Source organism: Anser brachyrhynchus (genome assembly GCF_964034855.1).
Source record: "Anser brachyrhynchus genome assembly, chromosome: 4".
NCBI lineage: Eukaryota > Metazoa > Chordata > Aves > Anseriformes > Anatidae > Anser > Anser brachyrhynchus.
The window spans coordinates 3,088,575-3,110,039 of NC_137698.1; the positions used below are offsets into that span (position 1 = coordinate 3,088,575).

Consider the following 21,465-nt stretch of genomic DNA (forward strand, 5'->3'; position numbering starts at 1 on the left):
TATTAGCATTTTGTTATTCTTCAGGTATGTACATAACCTCATCTTGTAAAACAATAGTCATTTTGTCTATTTACAAATCAGTCAAATTAGGAGTGTGGCTAAAATAAAAGGGACTTAATGTAATTTTTTCAAGGAAAATTACATGTTTTATTAAATCTTTGGAAGTCTAACAAAACTAAATGACAGCAGGTTGGCTGTATCTAGATGCGTTACAAGCGTAGGATAAGGTCACTCGGCCCTGTTTCAAAACTAGCTGAAGTATTTTGTTTTGGAAGCAAGTGCTGTTAGGTGAGAAACTGTCTCTGATGAGAAAAAAAGTTTCTTTATCACAACAAAAGTTGACCCATAGGGTGTCTCAAAGGTATACAGAGGAGTGTCAGTAGTTAATGTATGAACTCATACTAAGATATGAGGATTCTCAGTGATTAATTTATGGGGAAAAGTGGGCTGAGCATGGGCCTTGTAAAATTTCTAGATGCTGCCGCACCGTTTAACTTCTTCCCCAGAAGCCTCTGAGGCACTCTCGCACCTGCCATGGAACTGGCACCCCACTAGCACTAAAAACATTAGAAGTAACCTCCTTTCTTCTTATTCAGCTCAGAAACAAAGTAGTGATGAGCTTGTTGTATTCAGTCTCTGCAAATAAACCAGACCTGAGCAAAACACCGCAAAGTGCACCAGCCGAACAGCCTTGGGACGCCGCAGGGACCAAACCCACAAGGTGACCGCAGCAGCTCCAGCTTTGTGCCTGCCCGGAACCCCCCAGCAACAACCTTCCGCAGGTTTTCGCCCTTCTGGCACCGCACAAAGCACCCGAGGGCCAAGAGGGTGCCCTGCAAGCAGCCTCCTTGCCTCCTCCTCTGCCTCCCTCCTGGCTTCCCTGCCCGTAAGCCGCCAGGTGGCGCCGCCGCCCGCTGCCGTCGCTCCGTGAGCGGAGCAAAAGAGCCAAGAGCAGAGGGTGAATAGTGCCTGCAAATTGCTGCTGACGCCTCTGTTCCAGCTCCCTAAAATCTCAATCAACAATCCATTAGAACTCAACGGGAGTAAAACTAAATCCTCGTTTAAGTGTATTTATCCGATCTCCTTTCTCTCTTTCAAATGCTAAATCCATTTCAGCATATGCCCCTTCTTTTTCTCGCCTTTCTCTAAAGACTGGCAGCCTATACCACTCTTGTAAATATGAAAGATGCTAATCATATGACATATCACGTCTCAGTCGGAGCCTGGAATAAAGCCTTGAGATTTGGGATCATTGCCTCCAGACAACAGCTTCATCAGCCGGAAAGTTGTTTTTTTTCTCCTTTCCTTCAACTCTCAATCCCTTCTTTGTCTGGGGGAAAATGCAGCCAACTCGAGCCACCCTGGCCATATGGTTCACTCTGTGTTTTCTTAGTTGAATTCTGAATTGTTTGTGACTTGCGAAGGTTTTTTTTTTTTTTTTTGGAAGGGCGTATAAAGACATAGAAGAGGCTGCCTGCGCTGGGGCGGCTTTGCAGGGCTGCTGCATGTTCTTCACGTGTTCATTTCACACACTCCTTCTGCAGCCACTTCACTGCTACTGCTCTGCCTCGGAGCCAGAAGATAAAGCCCCGCACGCACTTTTTGACAGTAACACAACGGATTCCAGGGGTCTCCTTAGTTTTCCCTTCAGCGGACAAAAACACCTTCTTAAACCTGACGCGTTTTGGTTTTCAGGGCTGCCCGTACTCGTCCCCAGCCTGGCGCAAACGCGCGGCGTGTGCAGCAGCGTACGTGCTTGCTGGCGAGCCCCTGCGACGAACGCCTCGGATGACAGAAGTGCCCAAGTATTTTGCAGCGAGAGAGCGTGGCTTTTAAGACCTGTATAAATCAGGAGCTGAATGAGTTCGGTGCGCTCGAGTTTGGATAGCCCCCCGTTTGATAGCAGCCTGCCAAATTTTCTTTCTCTCTTTCCTTCCACAAACCCCCCAAAAAGGCCCTTTCACCAAATCATTAAATTCTACAGAGGTGGTCAAGCTAGTCCTGCTTTTCATGCGTTTGAGAAAGAAAAGGGTCCTTGAAGTTTAGAAGATGCCCAAGGAAAACTCATTGAATGACATCAAAAGAATGAGTTTCCATAGCTGTTGAAGCACGAGAGCTGTGTAGCTGCACAAAGGCGGGTTGGGGCAGTGGGACTGTCCCACTGCTCTATCCCAGCACAATTGGGTCACTGAAATAGGGAATTAATTACCATTGGAGAGTGGGCAGCCCATTCACCACTGGCTGAGTTTTATTAAACGCCAATATAAATAACAAAACAACTCTTGTGGCTGCACTATTCCTACACGCCAAAGGAAGGATTATGTTGGGGATTAACATCTTAAAGTCTATGAGACTTTCTGACTCAAGGCTCGGAGCTGGTAATCGTATTTGTCTCCTGGTTCAGCGATTAGTGCTCTCCCTCGCGCACCTTCGCCTGGATGGCCAATGTCCCTTTTTGCAGGCACTGGGTTTTTCACACAATCGGCTGTTCTTTTCCCCACATCTATAGAAAAGAATAAGAAAACTGAAGCGTGTTCACGCGATCCTCAAGCTTCTTCTCTTCTTCATGGGAAAGGAAGGCACCGGCGGCCTTTTTTCACAAGGGGGGGAGGCGGGGGAGGCAAACCCTTTTGGGGGGGTGGGCGGCGGGGCTGCGGATTGCGAAATCGCTCCGCAGGCCTGCACCTGCCATGCAAATCCGCCGGGAACAATCGTCCCCCGTCCCGAGACGAGGGGCTTCGCCGCCCCGGGGGGGCCGGGGCAGGATGCCGGGGCAGCGCTGCCCGAGGCGGGACCGTCTTGTCCCCGAAGGGACCCCAAAGGCGGGACCCCGCGGGGCAGCCCCTGCCCCATCCCTCCCCACACCGCTTTTTGGGTCCCTCTCCCCGGCGCCCTTTGGAGAGGGGACGTGCTTTGTCCCCCCCTCATTCCCCCCAGTTTTGGGGGATCTGTGCCCCCCCCCCCCCCGGCATCACGCCCCCGTTCACCTGCGGCAGCGGGGCCTGGCAAGCCATCAACGCTCGCTCACAACTTGTGGGGTCGAGGCGCGGACGGGCCGCGTCCAGAGGTCTCTCAGCAACACAGACCCTAAACTTTTAGGGCTATCGGGTCGCCTGAGAGTTCAATCTGCTTAGGGCAAACAAAGCCTTTCTGAAGGTCTCCCCCTCTCCCGCACACCAGCTCAGCGTCCTTTATTTCTGGCCCGTGTGATAAGCTTAAATCATTGTGCTCCCGCTTCTTGATCGTCGCCTGCTTTGGCCTTTTGTTCCCCTAACGGACCGAGGGCTGCCAAAGGGGCTGAAGTTGAACAGTTTGACCCCCGGAGGACAGTGCGGGCGGTGGGCACCCCGCCGCCCCCACGGTTCTCCCCCGAGCCGCCCGGCCCCTGCCAGACCACACAGGCGCCTTGGCTCCGGTGGCCGTCCCCGCGAGGCCGGTGCCACCCTCGCCCGTGTCCCTGCGAGCGGCCGCACCGTGGGGCAGGCCACAGATCCCCACGGGCCGTCTGGGCAGGGGGGGGAGGAGGCTTTCCCGGGGTGTTTGCAGCTTGCTTCTTTTTATTGGTAGTAGTAACACTGTTATTGCTACTGTGCTTCTTTAGAAGTCTTCCGGAGCGCAGGTCGTGCCCGAAGCACTGAGCCCGAGGCAAGCCCGTTTCCTCAGAACGATGACAAAAAAAGGGGAAAAAAAACTAAAACCCAAACCCGAACAAAAACCCAACCCAAAATCCACTAAAAAAAAAAAACAAACAAAGAAACAGCAACGAAAAACCCAAGCCCCAAACCCCAGCCGAACCCGAAGAAAGCCGCTGGCACCGGGCCGTCGGAGCCAGCTCCCGGCCTCCCCGGGGCCGCAGCCCCCCCCCCGCCCGGAGCTGCTGAAAGGGAGCCGGCTCCCGCGGCCCCCCCATTCATTAATAAATTAGCGGCACGCTCCAGCCGAGCGCGAGGCACCCACGGGGGAGCGGGGGGGGGGGGGGGGAGGCCGGGGGCCGGGGCTGAGGCCGGGGCCGGGCGTCGGGCGGGGCGGCGGGGGGCAGGTTTGATTGTTCCCCGCGGGGTATATAAGGGGTGTTAAGGAGGGTCGTGTGCCAGACACGCAGCCGACGGGCCCCGGGCCGCTCCCCCCCTCCCCCCCGCCTTTCCCCCCCCTCCCCAAAATCCTCCCTCCTTCCCCCCCCCCCCCCCCGGCGGAGGATGCTGGTGAAGGCGGAGAGCCCCGCGCCGCCGGCGGAGGACGAGCTGCTGCTGCTGGGCCTCGCCTCGCCCGCCCCCTCGCTGCCGTCCAGCGCCGGCGACGAGGAGGAGGAGGAGGAGGAGGAGGAGGAAGAGGAGGAGGAGGAGGAGGCGGCGGCCTCCCCGGCTCGGCCCGGCTCGGCCCGGCCGTCGGGGCCGCGGCGCAGGGAGGCGAAGCGGCGGGCGGGGCGGTGCCGCACGGCGGAGGCGGCGCAGCGCCTGAAGCGGAGCCGGCGGCTGAAGGCCAACAACCGGGAGCGCAACCGCATGCACCACCTGAACGCGGCGCTGGACGCCCTGCGCGACGTGCTGCCCACCTTCCCGGAGGACGCCAAGCTCACCAAGATCGAGACGCTGCGCTTCGCCCACAACTACATCTGGGCGCTCACCGAGACGCTGCGCCTGGCCGGGGCGGCGGCGGCGGCCAGGGGCGGCCCCGACGGCGGGCTGGAGGCCAGCCCCTCGCCGGCCTCCTCCTGCAGCCCGGCGCCCTCCGCCTCCCCCTACGCCTGCACTTTATCGCCAGCCAGCCCCGACGGCTCCGCGTCGGACGCCGAGCACTGGGCGCCCCCCCGGGGCCGCTTCGTGCCCCCCCCGCCGCCGCCGCCGCCTCCCCGCCGCTGCCTCTAGCCCCGCCGCCCGCAACCCCCTCCCCACGTTTTCTCCACCCCCCCTCCCACCGTCCCAAATTTTCTCTGCCCCCACCTCCGACGTTGCACTTTGTCCGCTCTCCCAGCTCCCGGGCCTTTTGTGTGTCCCTTCCTTCCTTCCCTCCCGCTCCCCATTTCGCCAGCTGTCCCTTGTGATGTACGAGGTTTGGGGTGGGGGGGGGGGGGGGGGGGTCCAGAGAGAGAGAAAAAAAAAAGTTGTTTTGTTAGGGGGCCGGGTTAGAAGTCATTGTATAATTTGTAGGCTTTGTGAGGGCTGAATGCAAGCGTGGAAATTTAGGCTGAACTCTCTATCAAAAGCGAAAAAAAGAAAAAAAAAGAACCGTCGAGGGAAAAGGGGGGTGTGAACCGGGAGGGGAGGGCTCCTCATGCATTATTTATTTCGACCTTTAGGGGACGAGGAACTCCCCCCTTCTTTCAGGAGATTAAAAATAAATCAACAGACTGAAAACCTAAACAGACACGGAACATTACAGCGATCAGCCCCACACGTGTTCACATTTATTTATTATAAAGAAAGATTTCATGGAAAATATGTATTTTTTTGTATAATTTACAGAGTTTATTCTAGTATGTATTTACAGCTGAAGAACAAAGGGACTGTTCTTGTCATAAAATATAAATAAAATATCTAATTTTCATAACTTTGTTTGCTGCTTTTTTTGGCTGGCATGCCGCCTGTCAGGAGCTGGGGGGCTCCTCCGGCACAGGGGGGACTGGCAACTGCCCGGTCTCTGCCAAAAATTGGGGTGGGCTGGGCAGTGGGCCCCCCGGACCCAGCCGAGTTCGTGGGGTGCAATGGGGTGGCCCAGGTGCATGCCCCCTTTGCAAGTGCTCCAGGGTTCATCAGAGCTCTGCCATACGTTTTCATTTCTAAAATTCTGGTTTGCTTCTTCAAAAACACCCCGACACACCTCTTCTTTTTTTTTTTTTCCCCAGTGGAATAGGAGCAAGACTAAACTCGGGGATGTCAGCTTAGTCCCAGCGTTGGGGCAGTCACTTTTGGGGTGAAAAGGTGCTCGGGGACGAGGGGGACAAGAACAAAACCCCTTCCTCTCCCAGCAAAGGGAGCCCCCAGAACTGGCTGTGGTGTGGAAAGGAGCCGCCAGAAACACACACGATCGTCCCTATAGCAGCACGTCGCCTCCATCCTGTGGTTTCTCAAGCAGCAACGCTGTGTTTAGGTGCACTGGGAGCTCGCTGGGGATCTACTTTTGCCTCCCGATGCAGAAGGTGTAACTGCCTAAAACCCTTCTTCAAACTGATGGCTCCTGAGTTTCACCGAGAGGGACGTAGGACATAAACGCTACCCAGAAAATAAAAATGAGTGAGCTTAAATAAAAACTGGTTTGGGATTAAAGAGGAAGGCTCCGTTACTCCATCTCTCTCCTGTACCGGTGAAACCCACACCGCGGGCAGGGCCAGGGTGAGCTCAGAGCACCTCCGGGGATGTCCAGGGTTATCCCATGGAGACGTCGTCTCCTACACAGGGCACCCAACAAAGCGCTGAGCAGGAGCAGCCCGTCTGCCCTCGGCCTTCATCCTTCCAGTCCTTCCTTGCTCTATCGCCGCCCGGCACTGGCTGGGCGTCCTCATCCTCCGTGCCCGTGCCACGAGCCCAAACCAGGGCGTTTTTAGCCCAGCATCATTAGTCCATCGCTGGCAGGGCCGGGGGGTGTCTGGTGCACTCCGAGGCCCTTCAATCATTGCCCCGTGCGCCCAGCAGCGCTTTGTGACTTCTGGGTGCAAACACCTGGAAATCATTAAAAACCAGCGGAGGCGGCTGAATGTATTAATTAAATAAACTGCGCGGCACATGAATCTGCCCGGTGCCCCCGGATCCTGGGAGCGTGAAACCCGGCCCGGCGAGCGACGTCCCCTGAAGGGGGCAAAAGGGAAAAAAAAAAAGAAAAAAAAAAAAGGAACGTGTGAAAAGAGAATTAGTAAAATTAGGTTAGCCCAATAAAACGTGCGGGGGTTCGCCCCCCCTTCCCCGCAGCCTCGGGCGAGCGGTGCTATCAAGCCTGATCTATTGTTTCCCCCCCTGGCAGGGGGGTTATTGTGTGATAAATAATTCCTGGAGGACAGAAAAAAGAAAAAAAAAAAAAAGAAAAAGAAAGAAAAAGAAAGAGAAAAAAGTGGGTGCATTTGCATAATCGCGGCTTTGATGTGGCCAGCGATATGAAGCTGTGTCCCCCCAAATCTGCCGTGGGCCAGAAGGAACAAAACAGGAGGCATCCTTTCAGTGGGGCTGGCAGCGTGTGGGGTGGCCTGTCGGGAGCGGGATGGCTCCGTCTCTCTCCGTTAACAACCCCTCTAATGATTAAACTCCAGGAATGCCAACAAGGAGCCCAATGCCCGGCTCGCCCTTGTGCCGTGGTGGTGATGGGGAGCATCACCCATCCCGCCGGGCAGACAGGAAAGAGAAGGGGGCGGATGGGGGTCCCACAGCCCTTCCCTGGTCCCTTCCTGGCTGTGGGCACTGCTGCAAAGCCGGAGGGTCGCAAATTATTAGCAAAATCCCGGTGGCTGCCCAGAGCCTTGGGAAGGCAGCCTGCGGGCCCAGAGCCCTGCAGTGGGCCTGGTACTGGGCTGGGGGTGTAAAAGGCAAAAGTGCCCCTCGGGGTGGAGTGGGGGAACGGGGGGTGCTGTTTCCACGGCTGCACCTTGCCGAAAAAGCGTAATTCCTCATGACAAAGAGGTCGTCTTCCCTTTAAAGTGTGTTTATGATCCTTCTGCACATTGTGCTTTGGCATAAAAGCTTCTCTGCGCTGCTGGAGCCTGCCGGGCTGCTCTGTGGCTCCTGAGGGGGGGGTTATACACACCCCCGGCTCACAGATAGCCACAGGGAGCCCAACTCACCCAAGGGCTGGCACTTGCTTTCCTCTCGTGTGGTACACAAACCATTGGTGCGCCCGTGTGTTTCCACAGAGCAAGCCCGGCCTGCACCCGGCCTGCACGGCCAGCCACCGTGCGGCCCTTCCCCTCTCCCCGGCACACATCTCACACGTGTGGGACGCACGGCCTGGCCTTGATTTACTCCTGTTACGGACATTTTTCTCATGATTTTATTGTCACAAGGAGGCTTTGGTTTCGTGATGGCGGAAAAAAAAAAAAAAAGTAATGCCATTATGCTGTGAAGCAACTGGATTAGGGTTCACCTGTTACAGGGCATCCTACAGTGCACTCTAATGACTTTGTTATTGAAATGTATATTACATTAAGTAATTAAGCACACGTGGGCTGCTTTTTTAAGACGGGATTCATTATTTTTTGCATAATGTTGTTTTAATTGAAAGGGCCAATCATCTGGGATATTAGACAGTTACATCTTATTTCCGCACAAAGACACGCATGTAGCTTAGAGAAATGCAATGTCTCTACAACGAGAGCACACCCCAAAATGTCTGTAAAACATACAAATGGGGGTATGCCCGTGTGCCTGGGGAAAGCAGCTGACGCTGGGGCGCATCCTGGCCGAGGACCAGGCCCTGTGGGACAGGGACAGCGCATCGCTGTGGCGAGGGGAGCGCAGCGCTCCACACAGCCGTAGGGGCTGGGGGCTGCACCTGATCTCTCAGGAACCGAGCCATAGAAAACACCTCCTGTGAGGGTTTGGGCTCGTCTGGTAAAACTTTGCCTTTGTTTTGTCTGGATTTGACCTGTGCAGCCCCCATTCCTGCACTGTGTGGACAAAGCAGTCCAAAGCACTCACTGCAGCTCAGCACGCTTTTGTGCGGCAGTTGTAGCTCTGCGGACCCCTTCCCCGAGCAGAAGTCTTGGTGGGATTTTTACCCAGCGTAGGGGGATGCCTTTCTGCTGGGCAAAGTCTTGCATCTCTAAACCTGTCTTGATTTGTGCCCAGCTGACACCTTCCTCCTCAGGAAGCACCCTGCCTTAAAGCCGTGATGCTGTGCCATCTGTGCAGGCTCAGCACACGTTTTTGCTGTCACCGTGGCGCAAACCCGAGCTCGGGCTTAGTGCTGTGCCTCTGGGCCAGCACAGCAAGCTTCGGGCTGTGCTTTCTTCCCCGCAGCCCGCAGTGCTGAATGCAGCACGGGCGGTGATCTTGCAGCGCTGGGACTGGAGACAGAGCACGTTAACGGCCGCCTTGAGGAAAAGTCGCACACCGGGCAGAGGGAAGGCGGGCTGCTGTGCCGGTGGGCAGCGGGGACTGGGCCTCCTCCCATCCCCCTGCCTTGATTAAAAAGGAGAGGGTCCGGACCAAAGCTGAAGGCATATTTACCTTCGTGAGTTTTAGAAAAGTTAATTACTGCTTGGAGCAAGTTGGTATGGCTGTCCCGAGCTGCCTTTTATTAGTAGTCGCCTTCATTAATTTCCCTCGCTGGATTTGCTGCTAATAGCTGCTTGGTCCTGGGCAGCACAAAGCAGCATCTGTGCCATTGAGCAGAAAAGCGGGAGTCGGGCAGAGGGGGGCCGGGGGGCGGCGGGGGGGGGGGGGACGCCGTTTGCAAATCATCCCCTATTAACGTGACGGCCCGCGCGGGGCAGGCAGCAGCCCCGTGCCTCCCGTGTCCAGCACGGCCGCTTGGGCTTCGGCCTGACGGTGGAGGGGGGAAAGCCTGGGCGCCCCGGTGCTTGTGCTGGCTTCTCCCACCCGCTGAATCGTCCGGGCCTGCTCTGGGTGAGGATGCAGGTGTCAGCGCGGCATGTCGCCCGCCTCATGCCCTCTGCCAAGGCCTGATGATGCCCCAGTTCTGCCTGCGCTCCTCGTGCCCAGCTGTAATAGGGTTCGGTTGTTGAACATGTTCCCTTTCAGTCTCTAATTGACTGATTTTTATGCAAGAGCGCATGCAGCAGAGCACGCGAGGCCTCTGTCTTTCGCCTGGGTGCTCACAGAGGGACATCTAACAGCACAAACTTCCTTCACCAAACACCTTCCCCAAAGCTCAGGAAAGAGCTCGTTGCCACACTGTCAGCAGCAGAAAGCTTTTGTGCTTGGCTTACTGCTTTTACCAGGTGAATATAAGTCCTGCAGGCTTTATGCCCCTACAGCTAATGACAATATTTCACTGTTCTAACGCAGTGCAGCTTCTCTCATTTTGTAGAGACCATGGGGTGACTGCTTCCTAATGGTCATTCGTGGCTCTCGCCTCACGCTTGGGAGTGTGGTGTGATTAATCCACCCTAAAAAGCACATTGGGTAGCAAGTTCCTTAATACACGACTGAATGCCTATGAAAAATAAAAACAAAACAAAACAACAAATAACACAAAACAATGCAAATCTTGGTTGGTTCACATGACTTTCTTCTGAAGCCAGAGGAAATGGCAGAAAGCAGATTTTTTTTGGCCAGTAGCTCTAAGCTGATGCTCCCAGCCAAAAGATTAAATGCTCTGAGTCAGCTGCTTAGTTCCCCCGTTAGCCCCCGGTTTGTACCAGACACCGCATCAACCCGCAGTGTAAGTTCGGTGTGTTTCGGGCCACGTACGTGCTATGGCTGCCTAAAGGCTGTCGGATATGTGTGGATACGTCATTATTAAGGCAAGCTCTGTGCTCAAGCACCGGCTAATGGCAGGGCGCTGAGCAAAGCTCTGAGAGCTCCAAACATGAGCCCCAGCCTGCCAAGGTTACGACCGATGGAAGCCATCAGGCTAAACGTTACGGTGTTGGCTTTAGGTGGGAACTGGGCAGGCTGACACTCGACACTGACTTTCCTGAATTGCTCATTCAAAGATCTGTCAGTAGCCGTACGTTTAGCTGGGGTGGGAAAATGTCTTACATAAAGCAACAAAAGAAACCAGCTGCTAAATGCTAATACCCTATATTAGGAAGTACTCCAGATATCAAGATTCCCCACACAAGAATTTATTCAAAAGCATATCTAAACACATTTTCTTTGGTCAAACAAGCAGCAGAGACTGGAAAAGGCATTGCTTTTTGCGGGTCTCTAAACCACACACACTTTACAACAGGCATCGCGGGGCTGGCTGTTGGCAGTGCGCAAGGACACTTTGTTCTCCAGGGATTGTTAGGGAGGTTTTGTTTTGTTTTTAATTGTCTCTATAGAGAAGGAAAAGGCTTTAACGCAGCATCACTGCTGCCGGTTAATTCCCAAAATCTTGCTGACCATCTTTGTTTCCCCTTGGCAGTTTAGAGCTCTGTTTTGCAGCAGCACGGAGCTCCGTATGCACAATTTCTGTCACTCGGTTAAAGCCAGCGTTCTCCTCCTGCCGCAGACAAGGCAGCCCTTTATTGGCTGCAGAACAAGATAACTGGCTTAATCTTCCCAGTAACACGTGAGTTTTCATGTATCACTTTAATCTGTGAAACACTGGGGCTGAGTGTACCGTCACATGCCGATTTTACTTTTCTATGAGCGAGTGACTCCCGGGCTCAATGATGGATTGTTCGCTCCCTTTTAACAACAGTCAAGATGGTGAATGCCCTGGGGTGATAGACAGTGTGCAATGGGAACGACAGCAAATCTGATGGCCCAGTTCAAGTTCACCTGACAAAGCTGAAGCAGTCTGCAAGCAGCATTCGAGAAAGGATTATTCACACTAGCATTATATTTTTGAATGCATTTTTCTTCCTGTGCAGCTGCCCAGCTCCCCAGCACTGAAGGTTTATGCACCATAATAAAGAGATTTAATTTTTTTTTCTCTCTTGCTTCTCACTCTTTACACCTAGTTCTGATTGTTCAGCACAGTGATAGGGCATCTTTCCAAACAACTCGGCACAAACCACGTAGAAAACAATAGCATTGCTAAAAAGCGGCAACAAAAGCCTAAAAATCTCTGCCAGTTGCAGAAACAAAAGCTTATGGTTTTGTTAAAGCTAACGCCGTGGTGCTGGGGACCCATCTTTTTGTGGAAGTTTAATGCTGTGTTCCCTTTCTCATGACACAAATCTCCTAAAAGAAGCAGTCCCAGCCCTTGGGCCATGGGGCAGGGAACCTCCGGGTTTGGAGGAGAAGAGAAGAGAGCATTTTCAGTGGAGGGAGCTAGTGACCTTGGATGTAGCAGGGAAGCTATGTACCATTTTTCAGATGAAGAATCCCCTGGTACATGGATGACTGCACACGCACACACTCTGGATGCCTTGGCATAGTCTTTGAAGAGTAAAACCAAAGTCTCGTCATATTTTATTTTGGCTGGAGAGGCAGGTTCCTGAGCAGCAGCCAGTGTTCGGTCCAGTCCTGCTATTCCTGCCAGATGTGGAACTAAGGGGAATATGCACACCTCTTTCTTGAAATTTCACAGAAGTAGCTTTTGGCCTCCCGGTTAGGACAATAACACCAGGAGAGGTGTGCCGAAAGAGCCTAAGACCTCTTTTGCTCTCCGGTGGAATAGAAAACCAGATGCAGCCTGTATGTGCAAAAATATGCTTTTAATCAAAATCTGCAGAGTGTCCCTAGCAAAGGCTGGAACAAACATTCTCCTGTAAACTCTGAATCTGAATAGTGTTGCTGATAGCTTTTATTTTCCTTATCCCTCAAGCTCCAGTCTGCTTAACTCGGCTTTGAAGGGGTGCAACATGCGGGGTGAGGAGCTCCCATTCCCTCTTTCTTCTGGATGCTTTCTCAGTTAAGAAAGGCTCACCAAGGTGGGAGGCAGCACAACAACATGTGTATGCATTCCCTGACCAAGGTTTGATTCTTACCACCTAAGCAGCCTGTGCAGGAAAAAATAGTTCTGCATTTCATACTTCCCAGTTCCCCAGGTGGTGGCTCACGAGTGTCCAAGGAGGTCACCTGAATGAACTTCAGGTTTTAGTTTAAAATAAAACAAAGCAACACAAGACAACAAAATAAAATCCCACAAAAGATTGTTTCATAAAATGCAAAAAGCTGCAGCTGCCTCTAGCCCATCATACACTATTGAAGCATGTGGCCGGCACGCATGCCACAGGCTGCTCAGCACTGGCGTTAAATGTCAGGGGCTCTCTGGGTGTGTGCTATGTATCAACCACAAAAAACAGCAAAAATTCAGCAAAAATGTTTGAGTTAAAGGACATATTCAAAGTCACAGCTGTTTGTATGTGCGAGAGTAAAGTGTGTTCCTAGAACAAGCAGAATTGTCAAGAAAATCCCTCCTCATGTAGGGATTTAGGTTTTAAAGATTTTAGATTTAAAGATTTAGGATTTAGTCTTCGGCTGCATAAGTGGAGCAAGGTGAGAGGATAAGTGTGTGGGGTGTTGATAGGGGCAGTGTGTAAAGATACCACTTAGAGGACACCTTTTTCACTCACAAGCAACCCCTTAAAGCCCTAGCACCTGCTCTGAATAGCTGATGTGAGCTGTACCTGCGAGTGCCTAGCTCACACAGCAAACAAGCTCACGTAGCCATACAACTAGGGCTGTGCACTGTCTGCATTCGCGCCTGGGGAGGTTATTTGTTGGAATTAGCTACAGAATCATTCGCAAAACTTACGGTGTTCACAGTTTCGTTACAGTCAGAAGAGATGTGTTGTTCTTAAGTGAGAACTATTCCACTCTCTCCTGAGAGTGTCTTAAATGTAGCAGGCCTAAATTATTCATGTACAGTTTTTCCTGGCTCGAGACTAGTATTTTTTTCCTTGAAGAACAGCGGATTTTTTTGGCCATTGCAGTTAAAACCGTATTTCCTTCTATTTAAATGTTGTGTGGTCACACCTATACGTACATACCCCTCTGAAAGAAATTGTGTTTTTATTTTTTAACAACCCGAAACATCACCATTTGTTCCCTGAAGCATTTATACAACTTTCTGTGAATTTTACAGATGGTTGAAACACAAGTCTCTGCTTCTGTCTCGCTCTGTTTCCTACCCCATTTCCGAAGAGCAGATGGTGCCTGTTGCCCTCACTGGGTCTGCTGATGCACTGGATGTTTATCCAGTCTCGTAACACACCTCTAGATGAATTTTGGAGGCTGCTTTCTTCTTCCTCTTACGGTCTTCTGCTAAGTCTGACAGATGGCTATAAGAACAAGCGTTTCAGATGGTACACGAGATGGTAAGATGGTAATACCAGCTGGGGTGCACAGACCAGAACTTTCCCAAAATGGTGCAGGTAATGGCTGACCAGACTCACGTGAGTGTCATCTCAGGGCCTCTGTTCTCACGAAGACAACATGCTCCTAGAAGTGTGTAGGATAAAATACTGCCCATCTTACGGGTCATCTTCTGCTTGGGTCTCGTGTGAGTCTACATTGGGGGCTCTACTGAGGGTCTCGTTAAAGAAAGGCAACGACAGATTTCATTGCACTCCACGTGTTGGTTATTGAAGAAGTAATAAATTCCTCTCTTCCCAAAGTTAGAGCGTGAAACATCTTTGCTATTAACAGAATGAATCTGTGGGTCTGTGAGGTAGATGAGGCCTTTCCCATTCCCTGTCACCCAGCCTGCGGAAGAAAGGATGCATCTTTTTTTATCAAGCATCATGGCCCTTGCGCTATCCCACCCAGTACTTTCTGCTTGGCACAGCCCACACTCTGCTCACGTCAGTTCAGTGATTCCCAGTTTACACCTGTGTCAGCAAAAGCAGAATGAAACCCTAGGAGGTACTGAATGGACATTGCTTGAACATCCCAGAGACACCCGTGTGATGAAGGTTGATTCTGAAAGGTTGTACCCTTGGCTTTTAACCAAAGAGCTCAGTTCTCCATTAACTAAACAGGGAATTATTTTAGGTTTGCCAATTTTGGGAAGGAGGAAGTGTGACAAAACCCGCTGTCTTTTTTAGTGGTTCTCCTTCAGGCGTTTCCACAGGACACATCCTCGCAGCCTGGCTTTAGCCTAATTGGGTGCAGACTGCTCCTGTGGCACTCTGGGGAGCGTTCGGCTTATCTGCTCTTGCTGTGACACAGCAGAGAAAAAAAAGCACTGCTCACAGCAGACACACACCTGCATATACCTCCCTCACCTTATGTCGTTTAGAGAGGCTATGTCCTCGTACAGCATATTCTGCTACTTGAGGGGATATGCAATAAATGGAGTTCACCGCAATACAAACCTTGCAGGTCAACAACAACATCTGTTCCATTGGAGTACTCGTAGGAGAAATGGCCGTAGGCCAGACCATACTCCGTGGCTTTGTACTCGTTCTTTACCACCTTTGTGTTATTGGACAGCTTCACAAACTCCCCCAGGATGTAGGGCTCCACGCTCACACATCCTTTTATTTTTCTGTTTTCCAGTATCTGAAAAGAGAGTTTCAGTGACAGTCATCCATGCAGAGATGTGAAAGCAAGAATGCTAAAGCTCCTCTAAGGGAATGTTTGTATTTTCCTCCTAGAACTTTCTGTCATAAGATGGATGGAAATATCCTCCATATTAACCCACTGCTGATTCAAAAGACAGGCTGCTTAGAGCTTACATTTAACTAGAGCAACGATGGCACCAACACAAAGCCAGCCTGGCAGGCCAAACTGAGCAACAAATTCTACAAATATCTAGTTTGTTCAGCAAATGAGAAACTTCTTTCAAACTTCTATCTAAAGAACAAGCTAGAAAAATGAAAAGATTTGAATAAACTTGCACCTGGTCCTTCTTCAATGTGCAAATAACCACTGGGTGATTTTTATTGTTGTTATTGTTGTAGTTTTTTTGTCGTTGTTGCTGTTTTGTTTTTTTTTTTTTTAGTAATTTCTGTCTTCAGAGACTAGTAAGTGCTGGTGCCAGGCTCTCATTAGGCCTTATTAGCAAGTGGCATAGAGCCAGATCTACTGCCAGAATGGCTTGCAGACACAGTAATATACATATCATGCTATCATACTCATATTGTGAATTCATATACATGCTAATAACAGTGCACTCAGCTCTGTAGCAGGCAGGGAAAGACAGACTACTTAGCTCTCCACATCTGAAACACAAGTCAAACTGAAAGTTAAGCATAAGAACTTGGAAAAGACCTGTAACTTTCCCCTGGAGGGCTGGATGTCTGGTTTAACCTCCGTGCCAGATCACACAGATGTGGCTCTCGCCTCTAGCACTCAGATTGGGTGCTGGCACAGCAGGGCCACCTGTCCCGTGGCTTTGCTGCCCTTGCAGACATCTCGCAGAGCAAAGAGGGTAGTAAGAGCAGCAACAGCTGTCCTGGCTACACTTCTGAAACAGAAGGCCAGTATGATCCGTGAGGTGTGCCCTAAGAGTGTGTTGAACGCAGCCTCCTCAAACTCTGTGTGTTTGAAACCAAGTGGACAAATAGCCATCTTCCCTGATCTAATGTGGCTGTTACTTCAGTTGAGTTCTGGGTATTTTAGTTGCTGTTTGTTGCTGTTTAAAGACTAACCCCAAACTGCTTTTTCTTCAAAACTTTTTGCTTCAGGCTTCTTGTTTTTTCAACCCACTCCAGACACAATAAATTCTCATGACTTTGCTGTGCCTTCCCCCTAGGCTTGCTCAGATAACTCTCGACATCCCAGCCAGCTCTCAGCCACTTGGTTCTTGCCTCTGCCAGCAGGCAATGTCTGAGGCTGAACTGTTGGAGTGTAGGGGCAGAATGGTCCTCAGTGCCTGATGGACCTGTGGTCTTGCTGAAGCTCAAAGCCCTGCCGTTGCCACTAGTCTTTCCTCACCATCAGTGTGAGCTCACCTTCAGGGAGTACATGGGCATTTCCTTCTCCTTACAGAGCTCAGACCACACAGAGATGTGGCGGAGCTGGTTCTTTGCCAGGGACAATTGGAAAAGGAGCAGACGGTGTCTCGGAGAGAGGGAGAGCACTTCTGCTCAGGCAGGCCCCATCCCTCTCTCCTCTGAGGTGGGCTGCTTCTTTATATAGTGACCTATTCCTCTCCTAATAGGAACTAATAAGAATTGCTATGATAAGGTGTTGTTATTGAGGAAAAGAGCTTTTCTGTGATAGCCATTTGAAGGATGTCTTCTGTCCTGAACAATCAAGTACACCTACCAGGTAAGATCACATGAATTACAGCATGTCATCTACAGCCGGCCTAACTACTAGTAATTTAAAGTCAAACTGACTTATGACCCACTTCCCATCAATTCCTTGGTATTGCTTTGAAGACAGCTCTTACCAGAAGTACTGCAGATGGGATATAAAAGATTTGGGTAGGGACCTTTTGCTCATACAGCCTTTTGTTGAATTCCGTCACGTAGTACTGAGCAGTCATTTGTCGTTCCACATCACTGAAATGATGAAGAAGCCCCTTTTCTTCTTTATATTCTTTCCCAACGTACCTAAACAAGAAAAAACAAAACAAACCAAAACAAACAAAACAAAGCAAAGCAAAACAAAAACAACCTTTGGTGCAGCCAGGTTTGCAGCAGACTGTACTCAGGAAGCCCTACTTGTGGTACACAAACATCATTACCGTACACAAACATCAAACCATAAAGTTGTGTTTTTTTTTTTTTTTCCTCCTAAAGCTCTTACAGGAATAAAATGCTGTAAAAATCAACCAAATCCTAGGATGAGGGTTTCATAGCAATGGAATGTTTAAAGTCAACTCTTCTTGACTCTGAAGGGAGACCTGACTCAGAGGTACTTAAAATACTGTTCTTAACCCATAAGAATTCATAAGATACTTCTAATAACAATCCAAAATCTGTGATTAGCAGCTAGCAGAGCTTTCCTGATGTGAAACATATATGTGTTTTTAACTTTGCTTTCAGATCAAAAGGATCCATTGTGTAAACCCATTGTCAAAATTAAAAGTGACTGAAGAACTTCTCTGCCTATAGGCATTGTTGCTCCTTCACTCTGTGTTAAGAACGAGCTTGTTGCAAAGTGATTCTAGGCTGGAATCTGGGTACTTGGAAGTGTAGCATCGTGCTAGCTAGGGTAGCCTCTCAGGCCCAGCATCACATTAACCTAGCGTTCCTTCTTTCAGACTGCAGCAGCCGTAAGCCTGTCTGTCTTGGCTTATAAACAGAACAATTGCTGGTGTCTCCACAGGAAGATGAAATCAAGCAAAAAGTTTGGTCTGCCTCTGAGGTACTAATACCACTCTGTGCTTCTACCCCCTTTAGCAACATGAAGCGCTGCTTTGCCTACCCATAAGTAGGATTAGATGGGCTTGTTTAATGAAAGGGCCTACTCTGGAATCTCTGTCAGGTTTATTACTGCTTATGTGGGGCAAAACTGCCTTAAAAAAAAAAAAAAAAGTTAATTTTGAATTACAGATGTTTTGTTTGGGTGTTAGGGAAGATCAGAAACAGGAATTCTCTAATGCAAAGCTAGAGGTCACTTAAGCGTCACTTAATCTCCCATCAGATTATCCCAGAACAGACGGAGGTGAGTTCGGGCCTAAGACCTGTCATGAGCAGATAGACACTAACATGGCTGCTGTAAGACAACTGTAAAGTAGCTTTTTCTTCCCAAAAATTCAAAATCAGAGAGCTAAATGGGTGATAAGAAGATTTACTCTACTAAAGATTGACAAAATGCCCAAGAGATTTAGAAAAGCAATAAAACAGTCTTGCTACAGAAAACCGGCCAAAATCTAACCAAACATAAACTAGGTTGAAACAGAATAAAGGAACAATCTTCTGCCATTGTGACTGCTATTTCTGTAGTTGCCTAAATAAAAACTTGTCTTACCTTCTGAAAATACCTGATAAAAGCTACTGTCCGATAAGGCACTGGACTAGCTGAATCACAGGTATAAGATTAATCGTACCAGGCAGTTTTCATTCATATTCACACAGAAGGAGAATTGGTATACATTTTTTTTCAAAAATTGGTTTGGTCAATACCTTCCCAGGCTTTCTTCTTGGTGCAGGAAGTGTATCCAAAATGCATTTCTCTGTTTGCCTTCCTTTGCCACGTTTAGGTAGTCCCCAATGAATACAGCTGTTTCCTGGCCTGTCCAGAGGCCTGATGTCTTTGAGTATTTCAAAAGAAGAGCTGCTACAAAAAGGAGACACAACAGGTAGTCTGGACAATTCCACGGGATTGCTCTAAGCCTGAGGTGAGGGGTGATATACCATCACCTAGGAGCTAAGATATCCAGGCTCCTCTGAAAGCAAAGTACTGTGCAATAAGATATGTGCTAAGTGGCACTGAGGTGCAGAGATGGATGTTTTACATCAAGGACAAAAATATCTAAACAGGCTTGAAACAAGCGAGATGGGATGATTCCCCAGTAGATTGCACTTAATGAGCTCAGTGAGGCATCCTACGGAGGTGTTGCTCCTAACTTCTGTATTTCCTAGTATATTGAACAAAGTTCTGCAAATTAAGATTCAGAAGATAAATTGAACTGTTATTTATGATTAACTTTATAATCATTATCTCAAATACATAGTTCAAAGGGATGAAATATTGAACTTAAATGGGCTCAAGTAAAAGGTGTAAAATAGACTTGACAAACCAGCAGAGGGAACAAAGTAGCCTGAGTTACCTACTGCATGAATGGATAAAGCAGGAGGGACTGAGTGGGCATGGAGATGGAGCCCATCTCCATGAAGCTGTGACTGATGTGCAAATGGGTAGGTAGGAATACAAGAAAATGTTTCAAGGGAGTGTTCTTCTATTGCTTTTTTTTTTTTTTTTGTACAAAAATTCATAAAAGAACAACAAAAAACTTAGTAAGGGATGACTAAAACATGATGTTAAAAAGCCTGAGTCAAGGCTGTTTTCTGTGGGAGTAGCTATCCCTGCATGAAAATGCTCGTTGCTGTGTGGAAACTTACAGTATGCTTTATGAAGCTGTTTAGGCTTAAAAATTCCAGTAGGCGTCAGTCTCTGGACAAGCCAGTTATGCTCTACTCCTGCCAGAAGCTGCACATAGTCATCATCCCTCAGAATTCGAGCATCAAGGATTTCTTCTTTTGTTCTCCCAGGTGTAAAGGCAAGACCATTTCCCCTTGGATTCAGAAATGGACCTTCAGGGGAACACTTGGGCTTCTGAGTTGAGTTGTGCCATGGACTTAGAGATGAACTGGATGGCCTCTGGCTGCTCACACTGTCCTGAGGCTTTTCTTCTTCTTCTTCAGTAGTAGCACAGTCAAAGTAGTTGACTTTGGGCATCTTTCCCCCTGAGGGTAAAGCTGTTGGTGCACCCGGAGCTGGCTGACGCTCTGGACCAGTCGCTGTGGGATAATTGTTTACCAAGTCTCCAATACTGATGAAATCAAATTCAGTGTCATCTACCGTTTCTGCCTGGGGGTCAACATCAACCGTTTTGTGAGACCTGTTCCCGGCCACGGCTGGAGATTTCCCCAACCAGTTACCCACAGGGGCCTCGCTGACCATTTCTGGCTCAGTGCCCGTAGACTCTGCATCAACCACCCCATTTGTGGCGGGGCTGTGGTCAGACGAGGGACCCTCACTTCTGCCCCCGGTTCCTCCTGCCGGCTGCACCCAGGCCAAGCGGGATTTGGGTGCCTGCCTTGGTACAAGCCTGCTGTCCGTGGTACCGCAGCTGCCCTGCCCGGGCTTTCTGGCCGGGGGAGCGTGAGGAGACCCCACCGAGCCACGCGGGAGCTCTCGAGGAGAAGGCTGATGGACTCTTGGAGGCAGTGAGTGCGGGTGAGCTACTTGGTCGTATTCGGCAGATTCTGTTGTGCAACACTGCTCCTCTGCTGAGCCCTTCTGCTGCTGCTGCCCTTCCCTGGGAGGCTCCTGGCCGCTATTACAGCTCAGTTCCTCCCAGCTGGAGGAGTAACTTGACAGCGACAGCTTGCACCATGAGTTCTCTGAAGTGGTGGTTTGACTCCTGTTTTGCCATCTGCCAAAAGCACTCTTTCCATCGTTTATTACTATTTCAAATGGTTCAGTCTCTTCTTCAAAGGAAATATTGATCACATCAGAAGCGATGTGTTTGTTTCTTGTTTGGCCACTGAGTCTCTCTGAGCTACTTTCTGCTTTTTGTGTATTGGCCATTTTGCCAGCACCTTTCCTCTGGTACGCTGCTTCTTCAGTGGTGCACACAGTGTCTATGTTTTTGGTTTCTGTTTTTAAGGTTGTGACACAAGCTCCCGTGTGCATTTCTCCTGGTGTGGTTTTATGAATCCTGCAAGTATTTTTAAACACTTCACACACTGACAGATGATGCTGAGAATGCTTGGCAAGGATCTTCTCAAAGTCGGCCTCGCCTTGCAGGATAGGTTTTTGCACTGCGCTTTTGTAGCTGTCTGGAATGTAAGACCTGGCATCAGAATTCGGAAAGCCTTCCACTTGCAAGTGCTTCTTAACGGACGTGATCAGAGACATGATCTCCTTGGCAAGCGCTCCTTTCTCTTCCTCTTCTGCAAGCGAAGTGCTGTACGCATGCAGTTTTCCCATGGCTTCCCTACAGAGCTGACCCACCTCATGGAGCTTCTCACTGTCCCCATAGAGCCATCGATGCACAGTTGTGAGGCAGAAAGCAGCTTTAATAAAGCTATGGAGCTCCTGCTTGCTGGTGACAGGACTGTTTTCGTTCTTGGTGAGGAGGCCGATCTCGAAGGATTCTTTGGCTTCGGACAAGTAGAACTTTCTCCTTTCGGGCGGACAGTCCTTGGAGTGACTATAGGACAGCAAACATACCCCACGGATGTTCTGGGAGAGGACAAAAGAGGAATCAAGGAATTAAAAAACAGCACCTCTGTCTCAACTAAATGAAAGGAGGAAAAAAATGTGTTTCTTTCCCTTTTACAATTGGAAGAAAATG

General features: G+C 49.9%; 2 protein-coding genes and 1 long non-coding RNA gene across 17 annotated transcripts in view; 1 reads left to right on the top strand and 2 right to left on the bottom strand.

Annotated features, from left to right (window-relative positions):
• Positions 1 to 112: 112 nt before the first annotated feature.
• Positions 113 to 4,121, bottom strand: LOC308194831. Its single transcript, XR_013950906.1, has 3 exons — positions 2,988 to 4,121; positions 2,429 to 2,503; positions 113 to 1,839 (listed from the first exon to the last, which is right to left on the bottom strand). It is a non-coding gene; the product is annotated as an uncharacterized lncRNA (long non-coding RNA).
• A 74-nt stretch (positions 4,122 to 4,195) lies between these two features.
• On the top strand, positions 4,196 to 4,934 carry NEUROG2 (neurogenin 2). The gene has a single exon (XM_080591276.1). The coding sequence runs from the start codon at positions 4,197 to 4,199 to the stop codon at positions 4,863 to 4,865; it is 669 nt and encodes a 222-aa protein (XP_080447402.1). The 5' UTR covers position 4,196; the 3' UTR covers positions 4,866 to 4,934.
• Positions 4,935 to 13,540: 8,606 nt separating this feature from the next.
• Positions 13,541 to 21,465, bottom strand: part of ALPK1 (alpha kinase 1) — a 41,139-nt gene continuing 33,214 nt past the window's right edge. For 14 of the 15 annotated variants that reach the window (XM_080591294.1, XM_080591293.1, XM_080591297.1 and 11 more), the window contains 5 exons: positions 19,505 to 21,353; positions 18,566 to 18,719; positions 16,885 to 17,047; positions 14,861 to 15,047; positions 13,541 to 14,249 (listed from right to left, as the gene is read on the bottom strand). In XM_080591294.1, the coding sequence (XP_080447420.1) occupies positions 14,053 to 14,249; positions 14,861 to 15,047; positions 16,885 to 17,047; positions 18,566 to 18,719; positions 19,505 to 21,353 (2,550 nt within the window). In that variant the 3' untranslated portion in view covers positions 13,541 to 14,052. The remainder of the gene's footprint in view (positions 14,250 to 14,860; positions 15,048 to 16,884; positions 17,048 to 18,565; positions 18,720 to 19,504; positions 21,354 to 21,465) is intronic. The other variant, XM_080591298.1, reaches the window with a different exon arrangement.